Source organism: Calypte anna, chromosome 9 (genome assembly GCF_003957555.1).
Source record: "Calypte anna isolate BGI_N300 chromosome 9, bCalAnn1_v1.p, whole genome shotgun sequence".
In the NCBI taxonomy this organism is placed as follows: Eukaryota; Metazoa; Chordata; class Aves; order Apodiformes; family Trochilidae; genus Calypte; species Calypte anna.
Window position 1 is genome coordinate 11,097,408 of NC_044255.1, and position 27,014 is coordinate 11,124,421.

Below are 27,014 nucleotides of genomic sequence, written 5' to 3' on the forward strand. Positions count from 1 at the left end.
GTGTGCTTTCTACTTCTAAAAGTATGTGACTCACATGAAACATTTCTTCATGGAGTGCAGCCTATTCTAAGTCTCACACTGTGTTAATGAAAAAAAATATTTAAAAATATAGGGCTAGTTCTTGTTGTGGTAGATGGGACCTCTAAATGCTTTTTCCTGGAATGCAGCTTTAGTAGTTATAAGGTAAAACTTACCCACTGTTCTGCAGACTTCACTTTTAGTCCTATATTCAGTGTGGCATTTATTTAGCATTTCTTCAGATTCTGTGGTGTGCTCAATAGTGATGCGGAGCCCTTGGAGATACTCCATTAAGCACTTAACTGTCAGTGCTGTGCCACATAAATCCCACCAGAACAAAACAATTTATTCTAAAGAGATCTTCTGAAAGCCATGTTAATAAACAGCTTCCATAGAACCATTTTACCAAATTGTCATGCATTTCACACAGTGTTTCTGTCACTATTTTAAAGATAACACATCAAGACTATTTGATGAGAAGCAGAATAATAGGAGGACTAGGTTTTCATCTGGAATACATGATTTCCTGGGGCAGCCAAGGATTTCCAAGAAGAGTTGCACCATACACATTAGCCTCTGAAAAACATCCTTTTTTTTTTTTTTTTTTTTTGATCTGAGTTGCCAGAGGCTATGTCCATGCTATTATCTGTTTAAATGCCACTCGCATGGAGGGAAGGAAAAAGAAGCATGTAGGATTCTAATCCTTCAAAATATTTTGTCTATAAACATAAAATCTCTCCACTTGTCTCCCAAACAGCCAAATAACCTTTTTCTACCCTGAATGAAATTGGCATTAGAGTGCTTTTGTGCTGCTGTCAGTTTCTCCAAAGCCTCCAGAAAATTATACTAGAAACCATAGTAATACACATAGTAATATGATGTTTTTTCTGTTTAAAACTAAAAACCATTCATTTTCTATGTGCCATTTTCTCCCTCTCTGTGAAGTCTATAAATTTACTCACAGCTAAAAAAGTGAGTGTTATAATAAATCACCAGTGTCAATGCATCGTAGACTATTAATTACAAAAACATCAGTTTAGAACCAATCTAGGCACTTGGTTTTGGTGTTCAGCTCCGTGAGTTACTGAAGCTGGTATTTGCTTTGCTGTGGTTATTTTGTTTGCAAAAAGTGGACCTTAGAAAAGATTTGTATTTCAAATGCCTGTTGAAAACAACATAGTATTCAAAACCACATCATGCATGAAGTATGCTTAGGTTTTCTATTACTCTGAGCATTGTAAGGACTGAGAGAGCGATCCAAAAAAATCAGGTTTGGGACATTTTTCTGGGAGGTGCTGCTTACAGTTCAGTTCTCACTGGCAGAGGAAAGAATCAGACCAGGTTATCTGTACTGTAAGCCTTGCTATAACCACTAAGTTTATTTTATGCTGATGCTTGCGTTTTACTCAAGTGAAAAAATATATATGATACTAAAACTGTATTAGTTTGATCTTTAAAGTGAGATAAAGTGCCTTATTTTGTCATTTTCCTTTCCTCCTCCCCCACAGTTAAGTTCAAGCCAATTACAGAAACCAGCTACATGAAGACGGATTTTTCAACTTGATCTGTTCTACTGAGCTACTTAAGTTTTCACTGAGTGTTAGAGAGATCCTCTAGATAAGTAATTAGTGCACCTGGAAGGTGAAACACACTAAGTTCCAATATCAGCTGCAATAAAAATAGAATTCTTTAAAGGAGTATCAAAAGGAAATGATAAACATCTATTCTGCCACAGTCCCATGATTCGCGAGATGGAAAATGAAAGGTTTCTCAAATCCTAGTATTTTAAACAGCATTTTTCATCTCAAGGCAATCACATTAGTGTGAGAATACTGGGTAAGAGCAGAATTTCAAGGAGCATTCTTTGATCTCAAGGGAATAATGTTAGCACAAGGTAATGGGTAAAAACTAATTTATATCCCCAGCTTATTTGCAGCAAAATTCAGTAAATTTTGCTCACTGAAGGCAATATTACATTCTTTCACTTGATTTAATGCCTGCTGAAGGAATGCTATCCACCCCTTGCAGATACCTATGAGCCATCTCTGGTTGCATTGATTTTTGCTGGGAACGTGGACCAAAGTCACCTGTTTGGGGGTTACACCCTGAAGTGATGTCATCTTGTGTGACAGCAAAATAGGGAGAGTTTCAGTCATTCAACAGCAGCTAGAATGTAAAATTGATTATACTTTTTAAAAGAAATTTGAGGTATCAGAGAGCTATTAAAACTTTGACTGCCAGGGAGCAGTCAAAGTGGCAGCTATAAAATTTATTATATTTGAATCACAGCTATCAAAAGTGGTCCATGAAGTCAAGAATATCGATAAATCAATAGTTGATGAAAATTGCTTTTTCCTAACTAATTTGAATTAAAATGCAGTGAGAATTCAGACTACCATGATTTTTCTAAGGATGTAGAATTGTTCATTATAGCCTAATTGCTTTATTTAATCAGCCTCTTCTGATTAGAGGTTTCAAAATCAGAAAAAGAAGATTGGAATTTGAACCTCTTGCCTGGAATCCTTCATAGAGTGTAGTGAATCTTCTCAGCATAGTGATGCAGTGCTCATTTCTAGAGTAACATACTTACATGACAGAATAGGCAAAAGCTACTCAAATTCCAGATGGAATATAAAGTTATTCATGGTGCTAATTTTGATATGCAAGCATTTTCGACTGTAAACTTAGAAGCACACTAGCAGATAGAAATTCTTACAAGATATTTTACATCCTGGCCTATGTTCTTGCCTTTTGTATCAGTAGACTGTGCTTCTAATTTCAATGAATTTCACCCCAACAGATTTATGAAAGGCACACATTAACTTTCTCTTTCCCTATAGAGCTGGGAATTTTAAAAGAGTTGTAAGGTCTGAGGAAGAACTGGGAAACTAAAAGGGAAATAAAGAGAGAAAGAGAAAGAAGTGTAACAGCAACACCAAGGGAGAGGAAAGGATAGAAATATTTTGCATTTGCAATGTATAGGTTATTCTTACTGGCATAATCTACAGACTAACACCAAAGTTCAGTTTGGAAGGACCTGGATAAGCTACTTGCACAGAATAATAGGCTTTTGACTACCAGCAGTAAAGAAAAAACATTGACCCGGACATAAAGGTAAATCCTTTCCATTATTAAAAAGTATTGTAGGGTTTGAATGGCTTTTCCTTAAACCAAAAAGGTTGAAAATTAAGCAGTCTTATTATTAGAGCCCTTTTCTTGTTCTAAACTATTTGGAGCAATGAAAATTAGAGGGATAATGACTCACAAAGGAAAACAGAACTTTTTTTAAAAGGTTTGACCTCAGAAGGTTTGATGGAAGTTAAATCTGGTTTGTGTAAAATGAATCTGTCAACATTGTTGATTACAGGATACAAATTAACCCTCAGAAAGAACTTTGCTGTTCGATTTTATCAATTAATAGACAAAAAAGTGACTATTGTGGTTTAACCTGGCAGGCAGCTGAACACACAGTTGTTTACTCACTTCCTCCAAGATGGACAGGGGACCGAATCAGAAAAAAGGAAAAACTTGTGGGTTGAGACTAAAGTGGTTTAATAGGACAGACAAAGAAGGGTTAATAATAATAATGATAAAGGAATATACAAAACAAGAGATGCACACTTCTATTGCTTAGCACTCACTGACATGCCCAGCCAGTCCCTGAGCAGCCATGGCCATTGTTTGGCCAACTCTACCCTGTTACGTTTTTCATCTTGTTCAGCATGATATCCTATAGTGTGGGATATCTCTTTGGCCATTTGGGCACCCAGCTCTCCTGGCTGTGTCCTCTCAGCTTCTTGTGCACCCCCAGCTGGCAGGGCAGTGTGAGAAGCAGAGAAGTCCTTAGTGTGAGTACTGCTCAGCATCAGCTACAACAGCAGAGTGTTATCAGTGTAATTTTCATCCTAAACTCAAGCCACCGTACTTCACCAGCTACTAGAAAGAAAATTAGTTCTCTCCCAGCTGAAATCAGGACAGTGACTGTATTCAAAGCCTTATACTCAATGTTCTAGTTTCTTCTATGTGTAGGGCATGGAGACCAGTGCAAGCTGTGGTGTGCACTTTGGGTATTATAGACACATTCAAGAGCCTCATTAAAATTTGTATGTTGCCTTCAATAGACTTTACATCTATATATAGAAAAACTACCATCAGCCTTGGTAAGTTGCCTAGGAAAAGGGTTTTCTGCAAACTTCGCTGATTAATTTTTTTTTTTTTAATTTTTTTTTTCCCAAATATGGATGAAGAGAGGGGTCCTTTTTAGGTTACTGTATCCCTTTCCTGCACCACAGCTTTTGTTACTATGTATCAGGCATTTACTTGTACCTGATAACAACACAAGAATGGCACCTAAATGGAAGAGACACCTAAAACAGAGAGGATAATGTGGTTGCTCCTACACCTTGCCATCTAAGTTTGGTTCACAAGGTAGAAACAGTGATTTTCAAAGTGCTTATATATCTTCAATTCCTGAACTGAGATTATAGGCATGGAGGGAAGCGGAATCTTTAGCACTCTGTTGTATCAAATAGTTTTCCCCAGGATACTGCAGTTACAGCTCTCTCTACATTTACTTTTGCAGTACTGCTTTATTTTGTTGGTGTTAAGGAAGGGTTCTGCTCAAGATAAGGCATAGCAGGATGTGGACAGAAAATTGTTTGAAGGAATATAAAGAACATTTGACTGGTCATCAATTAATGATGATTTTACAGTCACTGTGTTTAGGAATGCATTTGGAAATTTTGGGGACCCTTGATGGCTTTTCCATTTACTGATAGATGGGTAATTATGGTAATGAAAATGGAGAACAAAGTGGATATGAGCAGCTTCTGCTATCTAGGATTAAACTATTACTCGTACAAAGCTGAAATCCAAGGATAAACAACAAATATAAAAAAGAGTTGAAAAAAAGTATTAAAAAAGGTGTGAAATAATAATAACATCAATAATATTAAGCTTATGTTTAAGGCCTGTTGTGAACAACTTAAATGATACTTTCTTGGAAAACATTTTCTGGTGTAGTAAATCACCAGTCTGGTAGAAGCAGGGACATTATGCACTGAAAAGCTATATTGAACAAGGATTAAAAAAAACAAACAAAAGAAAGAAACAATTTGTGGCTTTACCTAGGCCAATTTCAGGTAACAAAGGAGATTGAGATGTTTTAAAAGTTTTCCGTCTGGACACAGAAAAAATAGTAATGTTCTAACATAATCTAGTTATTTTTAACACTGCAATGTTCTAACTCATCTTTTGTGTTTCTGTATTTATGTTAGAATCAGAGGAACTGTTGCTGATTTTTCTAAAGTAAGACAAAAGATTGATCTCATCTTTCTCTCTTCACCCATCTCAAGTGCTTTTTTTTCTGTAACTTGCCATAGCAGTCCCAACCTCAAGCGATAAACTCAACTTCTAAGGAGGACAAATGCAATTTATTCCATTTCAAATTGCTGAGAGGACATATTCTCTAATATTTTAATTCTTGAAGTGGGTTCATAATAGCAGTTTCCATCCTCCCCACATTTGGGGTTTTGGAGAAGTATTTAGTTTGTTTTTGATGTATTCGGAACCAGTAGCCAACATGAGGGCATTTATCCTATCAGGAAGAAAGAAAAAGATTCTTGTGGTGTCTATTATGTCTTTTCATGTTTTCCATTAAGAATCAGGACTTCAAAAAATTATCTGATGCTCATAGCTATAAGATTTCCATTTAACTTCCAATACAACATACTGCAGGACTTGCTCCCTTTGCACCTGTTCTATGGAAATGATACAGTAGCTTCTGTCTACCCATTTTGATGCATCCCTGTACAGTCTGTAAAACCGCTACTGTGGAAAAATACTATAGAACTGAAAATCAGGGAAGACTTACTTTAACCACAAAACTATATTGCTCTTTATGTGTTAGTTTGTTTGTTTCTGATGATGTTTGTTTCTGCTGTTTTGTTTCTATTCAGTGTCTATAGTAAGAATGTTTACTAAGTAAATTGACAGCTTTTTGTGTCACATCTGTATGTATTGAGGGTTTACCATATATACTGCTTTGCTGGTGGTGAATGGATGCAAGACCTTATGTCTTTTTAACCTAGGGAAAATGCTCTCTCTCTAGGAACTACTCTTGCTCCTATTAGTGATGAATAGCATGAGATCTTGAGGATATAAAGCTCTGTTTTATTATTCTTGAAGACATATAACCCATGAGCCAACTTTTAACCACATTACCTTGTCACAGTGCTACCATATTATGTTTGGCACAATTATTTGCAATGTATCTGCAGTTACTTTGCAGATTTTAGTTCTGGCTTCTTAAGCAGGATGCTGGATTAGTAGGACCACTGTATCCACTCTTATATGGCAAATTTTAGAGTGGGTAGTTGGGAATTTTTAAATTTCGTTTCTATAGTCATCCCTAAGCAGCTTCCTTGCCTCTTGATTTAGGCTGCTATTCCAAAATTGAGGATTCTTTTGCGCACAAGAAAACCGATCAAGAAATGTGAATAGCAGCAGTGGTTTTGGGTGTCACTGTTTTTTCATTAAGTTTTGGAGTAAATAACTTCTCTTATTGACAGTCCTCTAAACTTAGATACAATCTAGAGTGCATACTGAATGGAGACAAGGTAAATGAGGCATAGAATATCAGTGGGGTTTCCTTGTACATTAAGTGTGAAAGGTTCAGTTTCTTAAATAGAAAAAGATGTCAGATACTTGCTGGTGATGTACTTTTTGAAAAGAATACAAAGGACCATCTTGTGGATAAAGCCCGAGAAAGATGCCATCAAATACAAGTTAGCTTAGAAGTGGCTGTGGTAAAGGGCTAACACCCTGCACTTGCACCTGTGAAATACATCCAAAAAAAATTGCTGATGGAAGATAATTGGAGAAGATGAACCTAAAATTAAAGAAAGGAAACTCTCTCACTGCTGGGTATATGTGCATTTTTCATAGCACAGAGAGTTTGTTTCAGTATACACCAATACAATGTATAAAAGGCAATGGAGATGAATATGTAGTGTGAAGCATAAAGTCAGTGCACACAAACCCAAAGCGAGCCAGTAGTTATTTCAATTTAAATCATAGTTTCTTAATTAATTTTGATGGGGCAGGCTTGCATCTGGCTCTAATAGAAGCTGTGTACTAAATTACTAATAGTCTCCTTGGTGATGTTTTACTAATCCCACAACAGATACCAGGCAGGACAAAAAAACAGAAAAAAATAGAGACAATAAAGCCAGCAGAAATTAAGATGCACCTTCATCTGTACTTAAATTGGAGATCTTAGGTCACTCTTTATTTTCTGAAAGGTTAAGTATCTAAGTATCTGTAGTGAAAAGATACAACTAGTTATTTTTTAACAGACCCTAAACATAGGTCCTGACAAGAATCAGTAGGAAAGCAGAAACTGGGCAGACATAGGGCAGCATCATCTAAGATCTCATGTAGAGAGCAGTGTTTACAAGAAACATATTTGTCATGAAGTGAATGTGTCCTTCTGAGGATGCATAACATCTGCTTATTCTCAAATGCTCAGAACTCTACTCAAGTTCAGTGGGGACAAGTGGTGGTCAACACCTCCCTAAATTAGTGTGACTGAAGCAGAATTAAAAATCAAAAGCTTGAAGTAGCTGCTCAGACTTGTATATTATTGTAATTATTTTAGGTGAATGACAGATAAGTACCAAAATGTGGAAAGACAAGGTACTTTTTTGAGTCTTGGTCATGATTTAGACTTTTAATTTGAGAGGTTTTGACGGAGGGCCTCTCAGTCCTTCATTGTTCCCACAGACACCACCATGAAAAAGACATGAGCCATAGTCAGCTGTTTAGTATTTCTTGCACTGTGCTACCATTTTGTACAAATGTCTCTTTTGAAGTTAGAAAATCCATTAATTGTGTAATAGAAACACAGCTGTGTAGTCACATGGGATGTTGGCAAGTGCTTTAGACTATTATTGTGCCTTATGTACATGTATTGCTTCCAGCAACTTGTGTATGAATTTTAGTGCTAGCTACATATTTATAAAAAGTTTTGACCAAGGCTTTTGTGCAGTTTTTTAGCTGATATGGAGTTTTGTAGATATCCCTAAGAAAACAATGTTAAGGGATAAGCATTCATGCAAGAATTATCTAAGTTAAATCATGTAAGGAGAGTTAAATCAGTTAAGGAAAGATTTATAAAACATATTTCAAGATTGCAAGATTGTTTATAGCAGTTTGGTTATATCAGAAATCACACAGCTGCTCAGACTCCTTAAGGCCTCCCATTGCTCCATGAGTCTCTGGACAGGGAGGAAGCATTGCTACTTGCAGAGGAAACCTCAAAACATCAGTGAAGCTGCTGACTCCTAAAACACAAGGGCTTCTTTTGGGGGGGGCAGTGCACATTTGTGACAAAAGGTTTGATGCTCCATGAAGATCCCAATGTAACTGATGTAACTATGCAACAAATAGCTATCTTAATTTCTTTACCAAACACAATGTCCCCACAGTGAAAGCAATTCAAACACACTGAAACATTCTCCTACAAGGGTAATGCAATGCAGGGTTATAACAAAGGAACCTATTAACAATACCCTCAACATTAAAAACTGTATGCTTAATAATTTTACTGTATTCCAATTTATCAGAATAATGTGCTATGCATAGAAATACAAAATAGATTTTTTTTTCTAGAGATTCACTCCATGACTGGAGAATTTCTTGATAAATCCTGTACAAATGTCACCTAAGACAATAATGTCAAATGTCAGTGTGTCAGACAAAGTAAGAGAAAGTTATTTCCATTAGGACTGAACTGTATTTTAAGAAAGGATCTGAGTGCTACTATTTGGAACCTCTCTGTTTACAGCATAAGCCAAATCTCATTAAAGTCAAAGGGCTTTTATTCCTTACATAGAACTGTTAAGCGTGTTTACCTTTATAAAAAATTAAGAGAATATTAAAAAGTCCTGCCCTTTAATCTTTATGAAGTTATTTTTTATCTTTATTTTTTATCTTAATTCCAAGATCAGAGCTGACTGACTACATGTTTAAGGGAATGTAATTCTGAACTTCTGCAAAGTACAAAATTGAATAAGATACAATTCACAGTAAAGAAAACCTTGCATGTGTGTGAGGTTGTACTGCACTCGGTGCTGCTTCTGCACTATGTCTTGATGATGCATGACTGTTTATAGCCTAGGATTAGACAGATTTTAGTTTGTTTTTTCTTCCTATGCATTTCACAGCTCCAGTGATGAGAAAGGTGGCAATAAGTACGAAGGGATTTGATTTAACAGCTGCTATACATAGAACAAATTTTCTCCACAAAAATAGAGGTGCTTTACAGAGATATTGGGTACAAGGCCAGATCTTTGCATGGGCACAGACTTAAAAACTAGGGATAAGTGCAGTAAGGAATGATGTTTCAGAGGTCACTCTTCCAGCTTCTCATGAGGAGATCAAGAGAGACACAATAACAGATGCGTGTTAAGTAAAATTACATGATCTGTATATTTGTATAAACCAGCTTTTTAATTCTGCAGAAGCTTACATAGCCCCATACAGTTTGACTTCACAGATGAAGATGTGAGAGTCTCATTTGAGATTCAGGGCATCTTTCAAAGAAACTGCAGCATGTGTCTCAGTTTGGAATTCCATTACATATTGCTCCATATGCCAATGAGATTTTGGCCTATAGGTTTAATTCCAATTTAGCTAACTGCTGGCATCTGCTATTCTGCTGTAAAGAGTAAACTATAACCTTAAAAATCAAAGAACTTTATTAATATTTAAATAAAATGTTTAATGTTTAAACAGATTGTAAAAACTTTAATGAAGCAATTTGGAAACCAGTTTGCACTTGGCATTATGTTCTTTAGCCTACGAGCATCATAAAATGACATAATTTGTCAACAAGACGAGCTTCTCTTGAGACAGCTTTCACCACAATTCTGAATTTCTTTTAGCGTACGAACTACTTTGAACGTGTATATTTTCCAGCTCCTTTACTTCATCAAATTAAGGAAAGTTGCTTGCATTTGTTTTTCAAGAGAAAACCTCTTTTTCATTGGTCCAAAATAATATTTTTATTCATAAGGGTGTGCCTGTGTAAGATATTAGAATATGGTTTTCCTTACAAAATTCTGATAGGAAAGGGACAAATGCTTGCTGGGAAATAATGAGGTCAGACTAAATTTGCACGTTCTCAGTTATGGAATCAGCAAAGCAGGTATGCTAAAACAGGAAAGATGGAGATTAAAGAGGGACATGTAGAACTGAATATTCTAACAAGATTTTTGTATGTCAACACTCAATATTTCCAGTGTTATTGATAAGATAGATAATTTGACATCATAAATTGTGAAGCTCATTCCTGATATACTGTAGACACAAAGCCTACTGTTTACATGTAGCATTATTTTCTAGCTGTTGACCATCCATCATGTAGCTCACTGCTAAGAGAGAGAAAACAGTTTCAGCATTTCCACCCAAATTTAAGGGGAGCCGTAGGGAAGGAGACTGCAGATTGTTGTTCTTGTTGCATGGAACATCAATCAGGAACATCAGGCTGTTAATGGGGGGTTGTGCTAAGAAATTCACATTTAAAGACTTGGCAGTGTAAGTCCTTTTGCAAAATCCAAGATTTTTGTGTGTTGTTATGATTCTTCCTTATGAAACAGTAAGCAGCTTTAGCTTGCTTTATAGTATTATACTATTCTATGGGGTTCCATAAGATCTTATGGTACATCTGGTCAAATAATGCATGTGGCACATTTCCAATCTTCTTTTTTTTCTGCTAAACACAGAAAATAGCTGTGTAGAGAACTGGAATACATTGTACAATTCCTGTCAATTGCAATCTATTTTAAAGATAACAATTTTTATGAGCTCCATGCATGGGGTGCCTATTCAATTAGAGGTAAGAAAGCAGTTTATAAAGGAGGGCTGTTCGTAACAGACCCAGTGGCTCTGTAGAGATGCAGCGAGTTAGCAAACTCTGGTGCAGCTCAAAAGTGGCTCAGCTAGCATCCCTGTGACATGGCTGGAACACTTCTGTGCCTCAGGAGAGAATGCTTGAATTTGTAAAGGAAAGTGCAAGACAAGAATGAGGGGTTCCTTGTCTTCAGGGCACTTAGGCTAGAGCTGTAATGATAGGTAATATCTAGAGGCTTTTGCTTTCGGATTTTTAGAAGGATCTAAAACTGTGGCTTCTGTGTTTCAAAGTTAGCAGAGATTTCTACCTACCTATCTACTCTTAACAGCCATATGCTAAGTGCAGTATAACTCTGTGCTTACAGCCTTTCTATGTCTGTATCATTTTATTCTCTGAGAAAGAAAAAAAGAAAAAGAGCAGGGGTATTTCTGTGCCCTCCCTGATTATTTTGAATGGGTACAAAATGGAGGGTTTGCTATAGTCCTTGTTTAAAAGAATCAAACATCTGTCTGAAAATAAAAGCACATGTATTTTCTAAGATAACTCATTTCTGAAGTGTTTACTTGAAGCAAAACTGAACAAGGGCAAAAATATACTAATACTACCCAGACATAAATTTTACCAAATGCGATTACTTCTTATTGTTATCAGAAGTAGCTGCTGCTTCAGACTTCTCTACTGACCACTGTAAGTTGGTCACCTGGACTCTTTACTGAGCAGCACTGCTGTAGCCCCAGTCCTTATTGCTTTTGAATCTGAACTTGCAAGGTTTCAAGAAGGTAAGAAATTAGGGTGGTTTTGTTCAGCTGCAGAAGGGGAACCACAAGACAGGAGGAGACAATGCCCATTAGAGCTAACTTTTATACACAGTCTGCAATTAAAGGGAAGAAAGTACATTTATACAACCTATTTGATTCTAACTAAGAATTTGGACTTCATTGTATCATTTAGGCAATGATCTCTTGCATAGAGATCTCTTGCACTCTTTTTTGAAGTGTCTGACCTGAGTGACATGTATTAGTTAAAAACAATTTCCAGTTTACCCTGAAATGATTAGCCATCAATTATATTATCTTACATAGCACCATTGACTGTCTGGTATATCTTGAAAGATAAAACCCATTCTAGAGCAAAAATTTTCTTGCAGACACTGTGACTGGGCTGTGCTGGGAAAACAGATTCCACCTGCACAGCACACAGGCGAAAAATTGTATGGGTGGTAATCTCATTTGAAAGATTCTTTTCTTTTCTCCTAGTCTTTCTCTCTGCCAATCATTTATGTGGAAACTCCTGACCTCTTGCAGTGCCTTACAGGTAACTTTTTCCTACATTGAGTTCCTGAACAAATCACAACAGCTGCCAATTAGGCTGCTCATCTCAAAAGGGTGAGAATTGTGTTTTGTGTGGCTGCTGCTTTGCTAATTACTGAGGACATTTTGCTGTAAGTAGGGTTTTCTTCAGTCTAGAAATACTCTCAAGTGTTTTAAAAGTCAAGAGACAGAATTAGAAGAGCCATTATATCCTGACATTTGTGTGGCCTTTTCTTCCAAGAAATGTAAACTAATTATCTATAAACAATTTAGTTTCTGATAACAGAAAATGGTAGGCATTAACCAGAGATAAATTAATATAAGCTGTGTGCTTTATAAGTGAGCACAGCTCTATAATTGTTTGGTCTTCTAAACACTCATAAAAATAGCAGCACCAAACCCACAGGGCACACACGTGTCCTGTGTGACTGTGGAGGGTTAAGATAAGGACACTAAATCCATTTCTGTTTGTGCTGTTGCTCTCTATGTTTTTAGAGCACTGCTTCTCCCAAATACAATATGGGTGTGGGGTATCTGGACCCGGACTGCTCTTAATCAGCAGATTGATGCTGTTTGGCAGTAGGAGTACAAAGCCATCTCTATTCAGTTGCTTCCCTTCTCTCACAGAAGGATAAAAGCTGTAGCTGCAGTTCTTGGTGTGTGCTTTTCACAACAAACTCAGGAGAAAACATTCTTCTACCAAGAGTAGAATTTACAGCGCATTGCTCCTTTTCTTAGAAAAAGATAGCATATAGATATCCTGTAAGATAGTCATTTTATCATGTGCTCAGAAAAAGAAGAGCTGCTGTTTTAATTATGAGTGTAGTTTGTTTATAACACAGATGAGCAGAAAAGCAGTAGAATTACTAGATCACAGTGATGGTGCTTCATTTGATACAGTGAGACAAAAGTTGACTCCAGCCATCTCTTTATCTTTAGTTCTACAATGTTCTTTTTATTGAACATTGTGTGATTTCTGTTCAGGAACCATACCTTTTATCAGTTAATAGTCCTGCTCCCCCTTTCAGTAGATCTGGACATCTCCATTGCTGTACTTTACTCTTTAGGTTATACTGTCATGTTCCAATTTGCTTCAGAAGTGAGTCTTTAATCATAATTAAACAGAAAAACAGCAAGTCTAAAGTCTATATTGAGGCCATCTGACACATCAGGGTCAAGAGACTACAGTGGTTTGATTTACGGTTTTTGAGAAATTAAAAATGAGTTTCGTGACTGTTTTGTCAGCCTGTTTCAATTCATATAATTAATTCAAATTAAATTACTATGCTTATAAAAAAAACTCTTTTACACTAAATTTAACAGATGATCCAACACTCAGCTGATTGTTACCTAGCGTGTTTATTGCTGGAAAATGTATATCTATATCATAAATGAGCCAAGCAAGTTTACAAAAGTTAGTGTATTTGCAAGGCATTTCTAGGAGATATTATTAAGTCCTCTGCAAAGTGATGACTTTTAGTAACCAGAGATAATCATGTCTGCTTTATAACATGGAGATGAAAGTTTGAAGCACTATGCCCCTCAGTGAGCAAAGCCCAAAGATGAGTCTGAACATCAATTATTTTCCTCAAGCAGTCCTAGTAAGACTATGTGCTTCAGCAAAGTTACTCAGAAGTTACACAGCATTGTATTATCTTGTTTTACTTTTACACTGCTCTCAAGCTTGTGTAAAATCTTGGAGATAAATGGTCACTGAAATCTTAATGCAGCATCTTCTGCACAGTGTATTCCCAGCACAGCTGAACAAGCAGGCCAGAGGCTTTTTAAGGCAGTTGTGTCCTTGTGTTTCCTCTCAGGATAAGCACAGACTGTGAGTAACAGACTGTGAGTAGCTAGTGATGTGGTTAGAAAGGCTATTACACCTAATGTGAGTGAACAACCTTCATAAGCTTGTTAGACAAAACTATTTCAGAGGTGGCTGTGTAAAAAAAAGGTTAAATTGGTGGAATGAGTGGAGGCAGGCAGGGCAGTATGTCACTTAGTCCCTTGCTGTCTGGACATGCTTTCTTGTGCCTTCTAGCAATTTCTGGGCTCTACTTCCATAGGAGATGTGTTTCAGAATTCCCTTTTCAGAACTTATAACTTGCTGGCATATTTTATCTAAAAGCAGAATTCTCTATAACCTTGCACACTTAACCAAGGAAAGGTATTGTACAATGAATGCCTTCATTGTGGTTGTTCCCTGGAATTAAAGGAACAAAACTTGAAAATTATATGTGTGATGGGTAGCGTTTGCAGCTGTTAGGGAAAGGGAGAAACTTCTCTTAATACTTATCCACTAGGAAACTCTGCTGGCTTTGGCTTGGCATTTGAGTGAAACTGATAGGAGTCCAGAGAGGAAAAAGTAATGGGAAATATCTTCTCTTCTTGCAGAAAACAGAGAATTGTGTTTGTTTGTAGGTGGGAAAATCAACCTAACCCAACTGTACATCTAGAGAACCTAATGTTAAATCTGAACTAAACACCCCAAGGTTCAGAAGCAGCTGTTGTCTGCCTGCAGCATAATGTGAAGTTATACTGACAGCCATAAATAATTATAGAGAAGCTGCAGAGAATCAAATAGCTTTTGATGAGGTCCTAGCAGTTTCATTTTCTCCTTCACTTGAGATATATTGGATAAATTACACTTTAAGTGTATGAAACTCAGGGACACTGTGTTTGCTCCAACTTTGTTGCCATGGGTGCAGTGCTAATTTTAGTGTCAAAATCACTATGACCAAAGTTCAGTGATGATGACTTAAAAATACTGCTGCATACCATCATTCATGTAAAAAACAAGCAGTAAAAAACCCCACAGAGAGGTGTTTATAGATAGAACTGGAATAACTGGCTTCAGTGAAAATTCCTAATGCTTGCATTTTCATTGCATCATTTTTATCTTGCTTTTCTCATGAGTGTTAAAATAATCTGTCGTTTGTGACAAGGTTTTTGTTACATTATCCTTCTAGATTCTGTAAGTTTTAGATGCTTGGAATCTAATATTTCCCTTTCATAGAATGTTAAATGATGATTGACTGGATAATACAGGATACATGGGGACTAATAATTGCATGGCATCTTTTACCAGGTGTTCTTAATAGAGGGTCTTAAAGTCCCATTTAAGAACTATATTAAGGTTTAAATGCCATATCCATACCTGAAGAAATCATACTGATCTTTTTTTTTCTTGTGTATTTTTTAGAGCAAATGTTAAGGCATTATGAGAAATGCAGAACTTCATGGCCAGAAACTCCACCACTAAAACTGTATACTGAATTTTTCTATCAAGTTTAATAGACACTAAAAGAATGTAAAGAAAATTATGCAAAGCAGTAGAGAAAAAACCATTTGTTTAAAGACAGCTAAGAAAGCTTCACAGTATAATTTACAGTTTTATATCTAATTTCCATGTTTTTGTTAGCTTTAGCTTTAGACTTATCTTGCTGTTTTGTCAGTGTAAAGTATGACCCACCAGTTCTTATTGAAAGATCTGTCACATTGTAATAAAAGGGACACAGTGCATTGGAAAAATTCTACAGATTAACTGAAAAGGCCTTGATTTGGGCCAGTAATGAGTAATAACAATGACTTAGATTGGGAGCAAAGCTGTCTGTCTGAGCAACATTAATTTAAATGCACTGAAGTCACATATAATTATGAGAATGCCAAGTGTGTGGCTTAGTAAATTTGCTTGAAAATAATTCTTTGGGGGAGAGGAAGAAAGAGGCAGTTCAGGTCTCACTGAAACAGCTGCATATGAAAGGATAATCTTTGGATTAGAAAATAAATTAGAAGAATTCAAAGGAATTCAACAATAATTTTTGAACCATATCGTATGGAAGGGTGAGGATTAAGAGCTTATGGGGGAAGAGAAAAACCCAATAGAAGGGGTGCATAAAACTCATAGCTCCATGGAGAAACACTAATCCCTTTTCTCTGTACTCGAGGGTAGATGCGGTTTGTTTTCAGTATTTTCTATGCATTGTTGAATGGGAGGGAATGAAACAGTAAACATGAATAAAACCCATATGCATTTAAACTAGATGATAGTTAATTCTGTAGATGAAAAGGTTCATATGTAATTAGAAATACCATGGCTTTTCTTATTCTCTTTCTCTCTGAGGTTATGCTTCACTAAATCACGCAGATGAATCCCTTAAAAAGCCTTCTATTTGAATTGGAATTTATATGCAAGGCTAGTAAAGGCGTATTCAATTCAGTATTTCTGCAAAACAGAAACAACTCTATAGTATTTATAAATGTTTTTTTATGATACAGTTGTCAGAGAAAGGTTTTTTGCTTAAAGACTTTTTTGAAAGTATGAAAAACACCTTTGCTGGTGTGAAGAAGTGCAATTAGCAAGACTTATCCTGTTCACCAGCTAGCTTTATTCTTGAAGTACTGATCAGAAACTTTTTTGTGATTTCAAATCTGAGTCTGACAGATGAACAGATGCTGAGGCCAGAATTTTTTCTATCAAACTGCTTTTGATAGAAAATTGGATTTTTGATTAAATTGAGGTGCTCAAGAAGCAATGAATACTGTATGTAAAATTCCCAATGCTGAAAACAGGAACTGGTGGAAAGGTACCAGATTCCATCAAGAAAATTATAGTCAGACCATACATTTCCATTGTATTCTAGAGGATAGATTTTCTACAACTTGGGGTTCTGAGGACAGACAAGTCAAGACTTAAAAGGGTAGAAAACTACATTTAAATGACTTCTTACAGGATCTAGGTAGCAGTGAAGTGGTCTAAAATTACTCCTTATGCTGAAAAGTCTTTTGAACATTGCAGTGCAATGTATCTAATACTGACAACAGACCCAAGTTTTAAAAATAATTACAATTGCACTACTTGCCTTTTCAAACAAAAAACAGATTACCAAATTTCTCTTATCTCTGAAATCTAAGTAACAGAATGGAAAAAATGCACTATCTTTTTAATTATGCCAAATTTTTAATGAGGCAGAAATGAAATGTCATTGCTCAAATGTGACCCAGACTGCAGTTTCTAGAGTCCCTTTACAAAAATCCACATGGATCCAATGTCTTAGATCCTCTCTTATTTACCAGAGCTTTTTCATTTTCTTAACTTTACAGCAATTTTAATGGAAGCTTTTGTAAGCTGTTATCTCCTTGCCCTTCATCTCCTTGATTAATGTTCCAGGTCTCTTGAGAAGAACAGGTTCTTTTATTTTTCCCTTATCTAAAGAACTGTTACTATTTTTCTGGCAAAATCTCTAGTCTTTCACCTAATTAAGACATTAGCCTCTGGCTTTTCACTAACAAAATCCCATCCAGCTATATTCCAGGACCTTTGTCTTTTCCTTACCCCAGTTGCAGACATGTAGTCAGTTATTTCCATGCCCTACCTGCTTAGTTCTCATTTTGGAATCTGGTGACAGATTGTTGTAGGTATAATGGGCCTGTGTCACTCCGCAGAAAAGCACTGCAACAATACCTGAAATTCAAAGAATAAACAGTGTTAGATGCTTCTGTTTTGTGTCAGATGGCTGCATAAAAGAGCTAATTTGTCTGTTAAAATTTGTTTTATTAACAAAAGAACTTTAAGATATTAAGAGCACCTTTTAAACAAACTAAAATGTTTTTATTTGCTAAAAATCAGTCTTGAATCTTCTATGTGGTCCATCATTCACATAATTTTCACTGCTGTGTCTGGCCTAAAACTGTAGAAAATTTGCTTGAATTAACACATGGTAACATCTGACAGTAATCTGACTGACAGCTAGGAGAGGCTAACATCATTGTAACATGAAGGACTTCAGATTGTTTTAAAATTTTGGCAGAGGCTGAAAAAGAAGGAATTTTTTTTTAATTATTATACTGGTTTGAGAGCACTTGGTTCTCAATGATGGGGAAAGTCATTTCAGTCAGTGCCTGACTGCTTTATCATAAGCAGCATGTAACAGTGTGCAGTGTGGACAACAACACTTAACCATGATGCTCTGGCAGAGGAAAGCTGCTTTGCTCAGGGTGCCCAGGTCACTGACTGTAGCCACACTGCAGTTAGTATATTTCTCTGCCTTTGGAAGGTCTTAAGGAGCAGGGCAGGAGGTTTGCCAAGAGGAATAACAACAGCAACAATAATAACAATAATAATGTGTATTACACCAGTATTTCTTATTTTTTAATTTTTTTCCCTGGCCCTGGACCTAATTCACTAGAACCATGGAGTAACTTCATTGTAATGCAGTGTTGCAACTGAAGCAGCTGATAAGATTGTAGCTGAAATTTCCTGATAAAGATAGATAAGGCAGAAGAAACCCACACAGGGAGAAAACATAGAACAAAAATAAGTGTCTGCCAGTAATCATATGTAAATGCCCACAGAGGAGAAATGCTTGTGCTTTTTCTTAAACTTGGGGCATGTCTACATAGATAATTATTTACTCAACAGCTCAGGGCTCCTTCATGTCCATTCCAATCATCATTTCCATGACCACCATCTCTCCCCTCCCTCCCTGTCATCTTTCCTGAATCACATGGAGCATGCAAGTTCTGCTGGGTTCCTGGGTGCACACCACATGAGCAGCATCTGGTTTTAGCTGGTTTTGAACATTACCAGCCTGCAATGGCATCCCTGCACGCATGTGATCTCTGGGGCTCACATTCAGGCAGTTTTCCACCACTGAATTCACAGTTCTTTAGTTCTTGTGCCTTTTAGCTTCTTTTATTCACCGCCTCCTCTCTAAGAGCCACAACATGCCCTAATTAGCATTTTAGTTCTGCTTCCTCATGGGCTGCTCTGCAAATTATTGAGTAATTTTTAGCTCATAGGCTGCTGAAAAGTAGCGAAATAACTCTGATCAATCCAAGGGAACACACTGAGGCAACAAAGCAAGACAAGAGATACTTGTCCAGGTTAAGGCAATTTTCATCCTTGTAATGTGACTGGGCAGCAGCTTTCTCTGCATTTATTGGGTTAAGCTAGCATAAACTGAAGCATAGAAACCACTTCCACTGGAAATAATGAGCATGAAGTAGAATTATGAAAATAATCCCAGTCTATGTATTCAGTCCTGGGCTTGAAACTGAATAAGGCTTATTCCAGAATGGTGACTCTCTTGAATTTATAAAGACCATCAAGAAGAGGCTCAGAATTGGGGCAGAACCTACAGTGCTGTAGGATTTAGGATGGCAGAAGTGATATAAAAGAATCTGCTTTCTTAAAAGGAGTAGTAGAAACAGGCCAGGATCACAAAGTCACAGGGAAAATGGATGATAATGTACTGAACAAGTGTCAAGTGAAAGTGGTGGTGGTGCCTTGACAAGTTCTTTAATAGACTCGGCCAAGCCTCTAAATGTTTGAATTTTGGCAGCAAGAGGACCCTGGATGTAAGTGAAATCTCCTCCTCCCATAAAGCAAGGTGTAGATAAGGAAACATGGCAAAGTAATAATTCAGACAATGCTGACTTGATTTCATTTGAGGGAGCACATGGTGGGAAGAGCATGATGCCACAGACTATCTAAAGTGATAATTGCCTTACCATGTCTTTCTCAAATTTCTGACCCTCTTTGGGTTGCTAGTGGTAGAAATATTGTCCAACAAAATCCAACTTTCTTACTTAGAATCCTCTCTTGTTTCTGGGAAGAACTGAGGCCTGGCATTAACATGCCTTAAAAAAAAGTATGGAGTAAAAATTTCTGACATGGATTTGGCATCAGAAAGAAAATAAGAAAGCAAATCTTGTGTTTGTTTGGTTTTGGGTTTTTTTCCCTCCAAACCACTGAAGAAGTTTTCTTCACTTCTGGGTTCTCTCTATATTGTAAATTTACCTGTACTTCCACAGGTCTGAGGCCAAAAGAAATCCCACTGAGCTCTAACAGCTCTGCCTGTTTTTTTAAATTTCTTTTTTAATGTCTGTTTTAACTTTTTTTTTTCTAACTACAGTTAAAATTCTTTGCAGTAAATAATGTGAGTGCTGAGATTGCCACTGCCCAGATACTTTCCAGGCAGTTCATGCTTTTGTGAGGTCTAATGGTTCTCTTCAATGTGTCTAAGTCTTTTTTCTCAGTTAATATTTGATTGAGTGGAGCTGTTCTGGGGGTTTAAAAAATTCTCAAGAAATAAATAACATGGAATGGGATGCTCAAATGATGGAATTTCAGTTAAAATACAGCCAATCAGTAATGTTGCTAAGTGTCACTAGCCCCAGGCTCAGTAACAGGAACAGAGATAAGAGTTTCTGATTCATTTTCTTCTACATGAATCATCATCATGCCAAGTCCTGCAGTTTTAAAATGGAAAAAACTATCATTATAAGGTGGTTTTTTTTTACTGTGAAGAAATTGTTAATTACGGTTAGTGAGAGAACTTAGAGCAGCATGAGGAATTAAGTGGCCTAAATTTGGCTTCACATTAGGAATAACTGATGTGAACCGTGCAATTTTGCAAGTGTAGAAACCAGATAGACTGTTTGCAGGGAAGAACAGGGATGGTGGTGGGTGGGGGAATGCAGTGGGATATTGCAATTGCTGCAATCCAAGCTTAATGAGTACCAGCCAGGCCTCTTGCAAGGAATGCTTCATCAAAAGGCTTGGCAAAAATTGTTTGTAATGTGTTTCCATAAAAATGATTATTTAAGAGTAAGGCCCAAGTACACACTTAATGCAACTACTAAGGAAAGATAAATACCTAAAGAGGCAAACACAGAACCTTTCAGTTAGAAGGAAATCAATCTAGATTCCTTTGTAAGACCACTAAAGGTGGATTTTGAAGTTAGTTGGGTTGAAAAATACTGTATGAACTGTGTAGGGCATATAAATTAACTTAAGTTTTTGCAGGCTTTCTCTCACAGTGAAACAGACAAAACCAAGTAGAGCTATACTGGAATTGTAAACAGAAGGTATTGAGTAGATGCAGGGAGATAGAGTGAGATGGCCCTTTCACCAGTCCCTACTGCTCAGAGCTTTCATTTCAGGGTATTGCAGAGGGCTCACTTTCTCACTGCCATTACACTGTTTTTCTTTCAAGTGGCAAATTTTGCATTACAATAGTGGAACAAAATGCCAACCTAAAGTAAAAAGGAAATGTTTTGAATTGAAATGGGTGATCAGTTGTAAAATGCAACATGGTTGCTTATGTCTATAAATAAAGTTACTGATTTTTTTTCACTTTAAAAAAAAATTAAGTACTTCACTGTAAAAAAACTTTTGAAAAGGCTTTATTAGGAAAAAAACTATCTTTTTATGTGATGTTTTTTGGTTCTTAGGCAACTGAGAACTAGTCATGGCTTGTTAGCTGCTTATATAATTAGAGATCTTATTACATTAATTTTGCTGGATACTTGTAGTAGAAATCATTGCTAGGACAAAAGCTGGTAATAATAATATAGGGTTGAAGGAGTATTTTGCATTAATTTGTAAGCTTTAATCTAAAAAGAATTTCTATATTGTCACTGAAAGACAAAATCTTTTTCTTTTTTTTTTGATCATTTCACAAATAGGCAAAAGGAAGTGTACCCTCGCTTTTCAATAACTGCTGTTAAGAGAATTAGAAAAAAGTCTGTCTTTTGTCTTTTCTCAGACAAGTGCAGCATGCACAGTGTGCTTTTAATGCAAACCTGGAAGTGACTGGCCACTCAGTCTAATCTGAGACTATAAAATTGACTTTGTCTCCACTGTCTCATTAAGGAGTAAAAGAGGGAATTTGGAAAGCATAACAAAAAAAAAACAAAAAACAAAACAGCCCCCTCACGCCCCAAAAAAGCCCCCAAACCAAAAGCAAAACAAAATCATAGAACCAACCAAAAACACCCCAAAAGCTCCAACATGATGAAAAAACCCCAATCAACCCACAAACCTCTACCTTCTGGGGAAGCAGCAGAGTGGGTAAAGGGTATAACTTCATTTGAAAAGATCTGTAGGTATACTGACTGGTTCAAATTCTGACTTCATGTCATTCCAGAGCCTCAGGGATGCCTCTCAATTGATACACAGTGTACCCCAAATCCCACAGTACAACAAGGAACAAGTCTTTCATCAAAAGCAGTGAAATGTGGGGAAAAGAGAACAGTGAAGAGCTGGCTCCAGAGAAATTCTTTCCATCAGATAACATTTACTTTGGAGTCATATTTATGTCAGAGTATCTCCACATCACCTACAGGGCACATCCCAGTGAATAGTGAATATGTGACTGGCAGGAAATGAGGCACTGCCTTCTGCATCACATTTTTGCAGTGACAAGGCTGTAAGACCAATAGCAGCAATCTTCCTGCTCACTGTTTTCATCGAGGGTATAAAGTGTGACTGATCATTTTTTTTTTATCCTGAAGCAGTGATTCAAGGCTTCTTTCACCAGCCTTGTACCAATGCAGAACCAAAAATGGTGCTTTGTTCATGAGGCTTTCATCTCTGAAGTTGCCTGAGGTTGATTTTAGGTTGAAGTGACAGAAAGACAGCACTGAGGAAGTTTTTAGGCCCTCATCTGAGGAAGGGCCACTGGTACTGCACCTGGTGGCTTCAAGTGAGCTCTGACCTTCAGTGTTGTATTTTTGAATGCCCAAATGATTTGCTGAATTCAATTAGGTTGGAACTTCCATGGTGAGACACATCAGATTTTATTCTAGACATGATACGAGAGCTTACCCTGTTTTCTCTGAACCTATTACTAGGAATAACAACTCACTATGCTGATTTTATACCTAAAATTGTGCTAGATTTTGTCACCTTTCTCTTCTCTTACTGTCTTAAAACTCTATCTGCAAGAAGATTTAAATGAGGCAGACACGAGCACTGATTCAAATGTGTGCATCATCTGATCAAATGATGCTGTGGAAAGGGTGAATGGGATAACTGAAACTGCACAGTGTTGGATCTAGCTTGTGTGTCAGCAAAGTATATTTAGACCTTCCTCCAAAGTATAGGATCCACCTGACATTCCTCATTTCAGGATATCACCAAGATCATCCAGAGCCATTTCTGAAGTCCTACAGACAATTAATGGTTAGTAATTTGTGGCAAACTCTTTCAGTTATCATCTGTCTCTGTACAGCACTGTAGATGTCATCATCTTATTTATGAGGAGCCTGCTTTCCTTATTAGACCCTTTCCTCCTAGGAGTGGCAGAACTACAGCTTTTAGAGATCTGAAGACTCCTTTTTACCTAGAAACCAAGCTACCCCTTCTTCCTTGTTACTGGAGGGAGTCTGCCTGCTTCTCTGTATGACACAACATAGCACATATGAATAAAGGAAAGAAAATGACAAAGTTGAGAATTTAAAGCCCAGAATAACTTTTGTAGAATAATGTCTGTCCTCTGAACTGAACCAGCCTGCATTGTGCTCATAGAGTTCAGAACTGCAGACAGAAATGTTTTGGTGGATCCCTTCTGCATGTCATACAAGAAGAACTGGTCACAACATTTAAACAAAACAGTGAGGTTGATGATGGATACAAGATAAATTACAGCAAACAGACAGGGACAGTGAACAGCCATGAGAACAAATGCAATCTGTCAGCACAAGTAAATGTAGCGGGAGGAGCCATTCTTGCTCCTGAAGCTCGACAAGCTGCTGGTCTCTTCCAGGACTCCAGCCACCACACAGCACTTCCAGGGTAGAAGTGTAGCAGGAAGAGCCTTTCTTGCTCCAGAGGCTCGACGAGCTGCTGGCCTCTCCACGCCTCGCACCAGAGTGAGCTGAGGCCTTCTCTGTGGGTGTGTGTTCCACCTTTATTGGCCCCCTGGCCTTGCTCATGCCCAATAGGGGCCTGTGCTAATCAGGCACAGGTGGACTCACACCCACTCACTGGCAATTCGAGGCACCTGATTTATCTTATTTCTCTACAAGTAAAGGAATTGGAAGTTGGTGACATTTGTTCTTCCCGTGTCCTAAATACAAAGATAGCACAATGCTCCCCCAGTGAGAGACCAGATCTTTGGGCTTGTCCTGGGCACAGCAGTCATAATAAGCTGCTTATTTAATTTTGTAGGAAAAGCTTTCTCACTAAGTAAACTGGGCTTTCCTGAGACCCCCTAAACAGGATGGCAGGTGTCAGGCATTTCACAAAGTGTTCAGATGAGAATGAGGAAATGAATAATTTATTATAAAAGATTATTTCATTTATAATGATCAGAAAACTGTAATTTTGGGCTGGGCTTTGCAAAACAGTAAGGGAACAAAGATGATTCCCTCCAGCATTTTTTTCATAAAGATCTACTGTTTTTCTTAGCTTCAAGGCACAAATCATGGGCAGGTAATATCAGAGGTAGTTGGCCATTAGTTTGATGGTTTGATAAATTCTATTACTTTGAAGTATGCATTAATTGAATAGATGAATGCAAATAAATTAACATATATTTGAGTGTGGTTTTGCAGGTACATTAATATTTTATTTGAATATCTACTTTAGTTAAAACAGCTTTAGATAGTGAGGGTCTAACTGAGGTGAACATTAAATCTCCACATACATCATGGAATCTTTCACAATTAGCAAATTTTGTAAATTACAAAGCAAGAGAACAAGCAATTAAAACATGTAAGATGTACTTTCCTCATTTATTCTTACAAGTGTTTAATTTAAATTATTTATGATGTTTTTCATAGCCTACTAGTATACTGTGTAATGAAGGCTGAAAATTAAAGCAGCTATATTGACACTGACTTTACAGCTTCACTCAGCAGTCAGGAATGATATACTTCAGGGCAAATCAGAAAGTGCACAAATTAGATTCTACTGTATAAAAATCAATTTATCACGCAAATGTCACAGCTTGATGGTAATAGCTATAAGATTAGTAACTGTAACATTACTTTATAATTTACAGTTATCAGTATAACAGTAATTGTGTAGACATCCCAGACTTAGATTTTGATTTGCTAGTTTGGTCACATCCATTTTTCGATCACAGGCCCATATATTGTGTATATATTGTAAAAAGCTGTGATATCTTTACTTAGAGGGACAAAGTATTTTATAAAATGTTGACCTGAGTTACACTTTTATTCACATTTTATTTAAAAAAATCTTTAAGCTAAACAAGTGAGCTCTACCACCTACTATACCTACACAAAAATTAGTGTAGCCCTTTATATATAATTTATGGCATGCTTCAACATTAGACATCAAAAGGCTCATAGTGACTGAAGAACTAGTATGGGAAGTATTATAAGAACAAATTTACTTTGCACTTGCATTACTTAATAGCTATGGGGAAATATTGATGTCTACTGTTAATCCTTTGAAGTTCATCTAGAAGGAGTGAACAGAGGAAACACAATATCCAAGGAAAATGAATACAGGCATATGTGTAAAATGGCTCAAGTTAATTTTTGAATGAGCCTTACTGAAGTCAAAGACTTCAAAGTAGGAACTGAGCTCATTGGATGGAGAGGTCCAGCATGGTCACTGCATGGTTACAATGCTCTCTTTAGAATAAAGACTCCTTTTGAGGATAGAGACACTTGACTGTAAAACCAGATGATATATGCATGAAGTGCAAAAAAAGGCAAAGCAAGTAGGCTGGAAAAGCCTGGAAATAATAGAGTATGAATTAAGAGCTGAGTGTGTTCAGAAGGATGACTGACATTCCCCAGGGCTCCCTGTGCCTTCTGCAGCAGGTGCTTTGTGCATCACATCCTTGTGAAGGAGACTGCAATTTACACAGGTTTCCTTAGCATGGCCTTGAGAAATCAGAGGCACCTTTGACATCTATGCCTCCTACAGAATCTCAATTGAAAATTTCTTGACTAATACAGTAATTTTCCAGCTGAACTGAAAAGGAGTGAAGTTGGAGCTTTCAGGTGAGACTGAAAGAAGATGAAAGCAACATAAAAACTGGTTAAACCAGATGACTAAAAATATCCACTCTAGAGTTTAATGTCAGCACAAATAAGGTCAATACATTTCCAAAACACCTTTGAACCTCTGAAGCTACAAGAAAGAGTCCATGAGGTTTTTTTCACTGGAACAAGTTCTGACAAAAGGCTTTCACATAAATTAAATGATAAAACTCAAGTGATAAAACTTTCAAGATTCAACTTTGCCTCCTATCAAAAGTTTAATTAAATGGTTTCGTAATTAAATTATTTCTACCTCAAACTCAGAACACACCAGTGAAAAAAAGATGACTGACAGACCTAAAAGGGCTTGTTATATTATTCTTGGAATGTATGTATTGGCATAGTTATTCTCTTATAACAGTTCCTTTATTTATAAGAAACAGATACATCTCCTTAAAACTTTATTTTTTCTCTTTTATGGCAACTTTTATTCCACTCGTTCTCTGGCTCTCCCTCAGTCCATTTAAAATTCCTTACAATGGCTACCCTAAAAAACATCTGTGGTATTCAGTAATTAAGTCTTTTATTTCAGACATTTTATATATTGCAAAAGAAAAAAGAAATGAAACACTCTTTAGAGTGACTACTAGGAGACACAATGCTGTCTGTGTAATCACATTTGTAGTATGCAAAAAAGACTCAAGCCAACTATTTTTTTGTCTGGACATATGGTCTGTTCTTGCACCCAAAAATGGAGGTTACCTTTGATACAGCACCTCAGGCTCTGAAAGATAAGTGTTTTCCTTACAAATCTACTTTTTGAGTATAGTGTGTAACATCAATTGGGCATTGACTGAAACATAGCACCCTTGTTTTCAGCTGGAAATGTCTTAAAACAGTCTTTCCTTGGAATTTGTTGGATTAAGAAATTGTAATCCTCAGTAGGAGGCAAGTGATTAATGATCATCCTTATTTACTTCAGTTTTTGTGTAGTAATCATGTCACATTTTTAAGAGACGATAAAAATA

The 27,014-nt window shown here is 36.8% G+C and overlaps 1 protein-coding gene across 2 annotated transcripts in view; it reads right to left on the reverse strand.

Annotated features, from left to right (window-relative positions):
• The window catches only part of SLC9A9 (solute carrier family 9 member A9), a 169,168-nt gene that overhangs the window by 73,388 nt on the left and 68,766 nt on the right, over positions 1-27,014 (reverse strand). For both annotated transcript variants that reach the window (XM_008491051.2, XM_030456173.1), the window contains exon 9: positions 17,616-17,704. In XM_008491051.2, the coding sequence (XP_008489273.1) occupies positions 17,616-17,704 (89 nt within the window). The remainder of the gene's footprint in view (positions 1-17,615; positions 17,705-27,014) is intronic.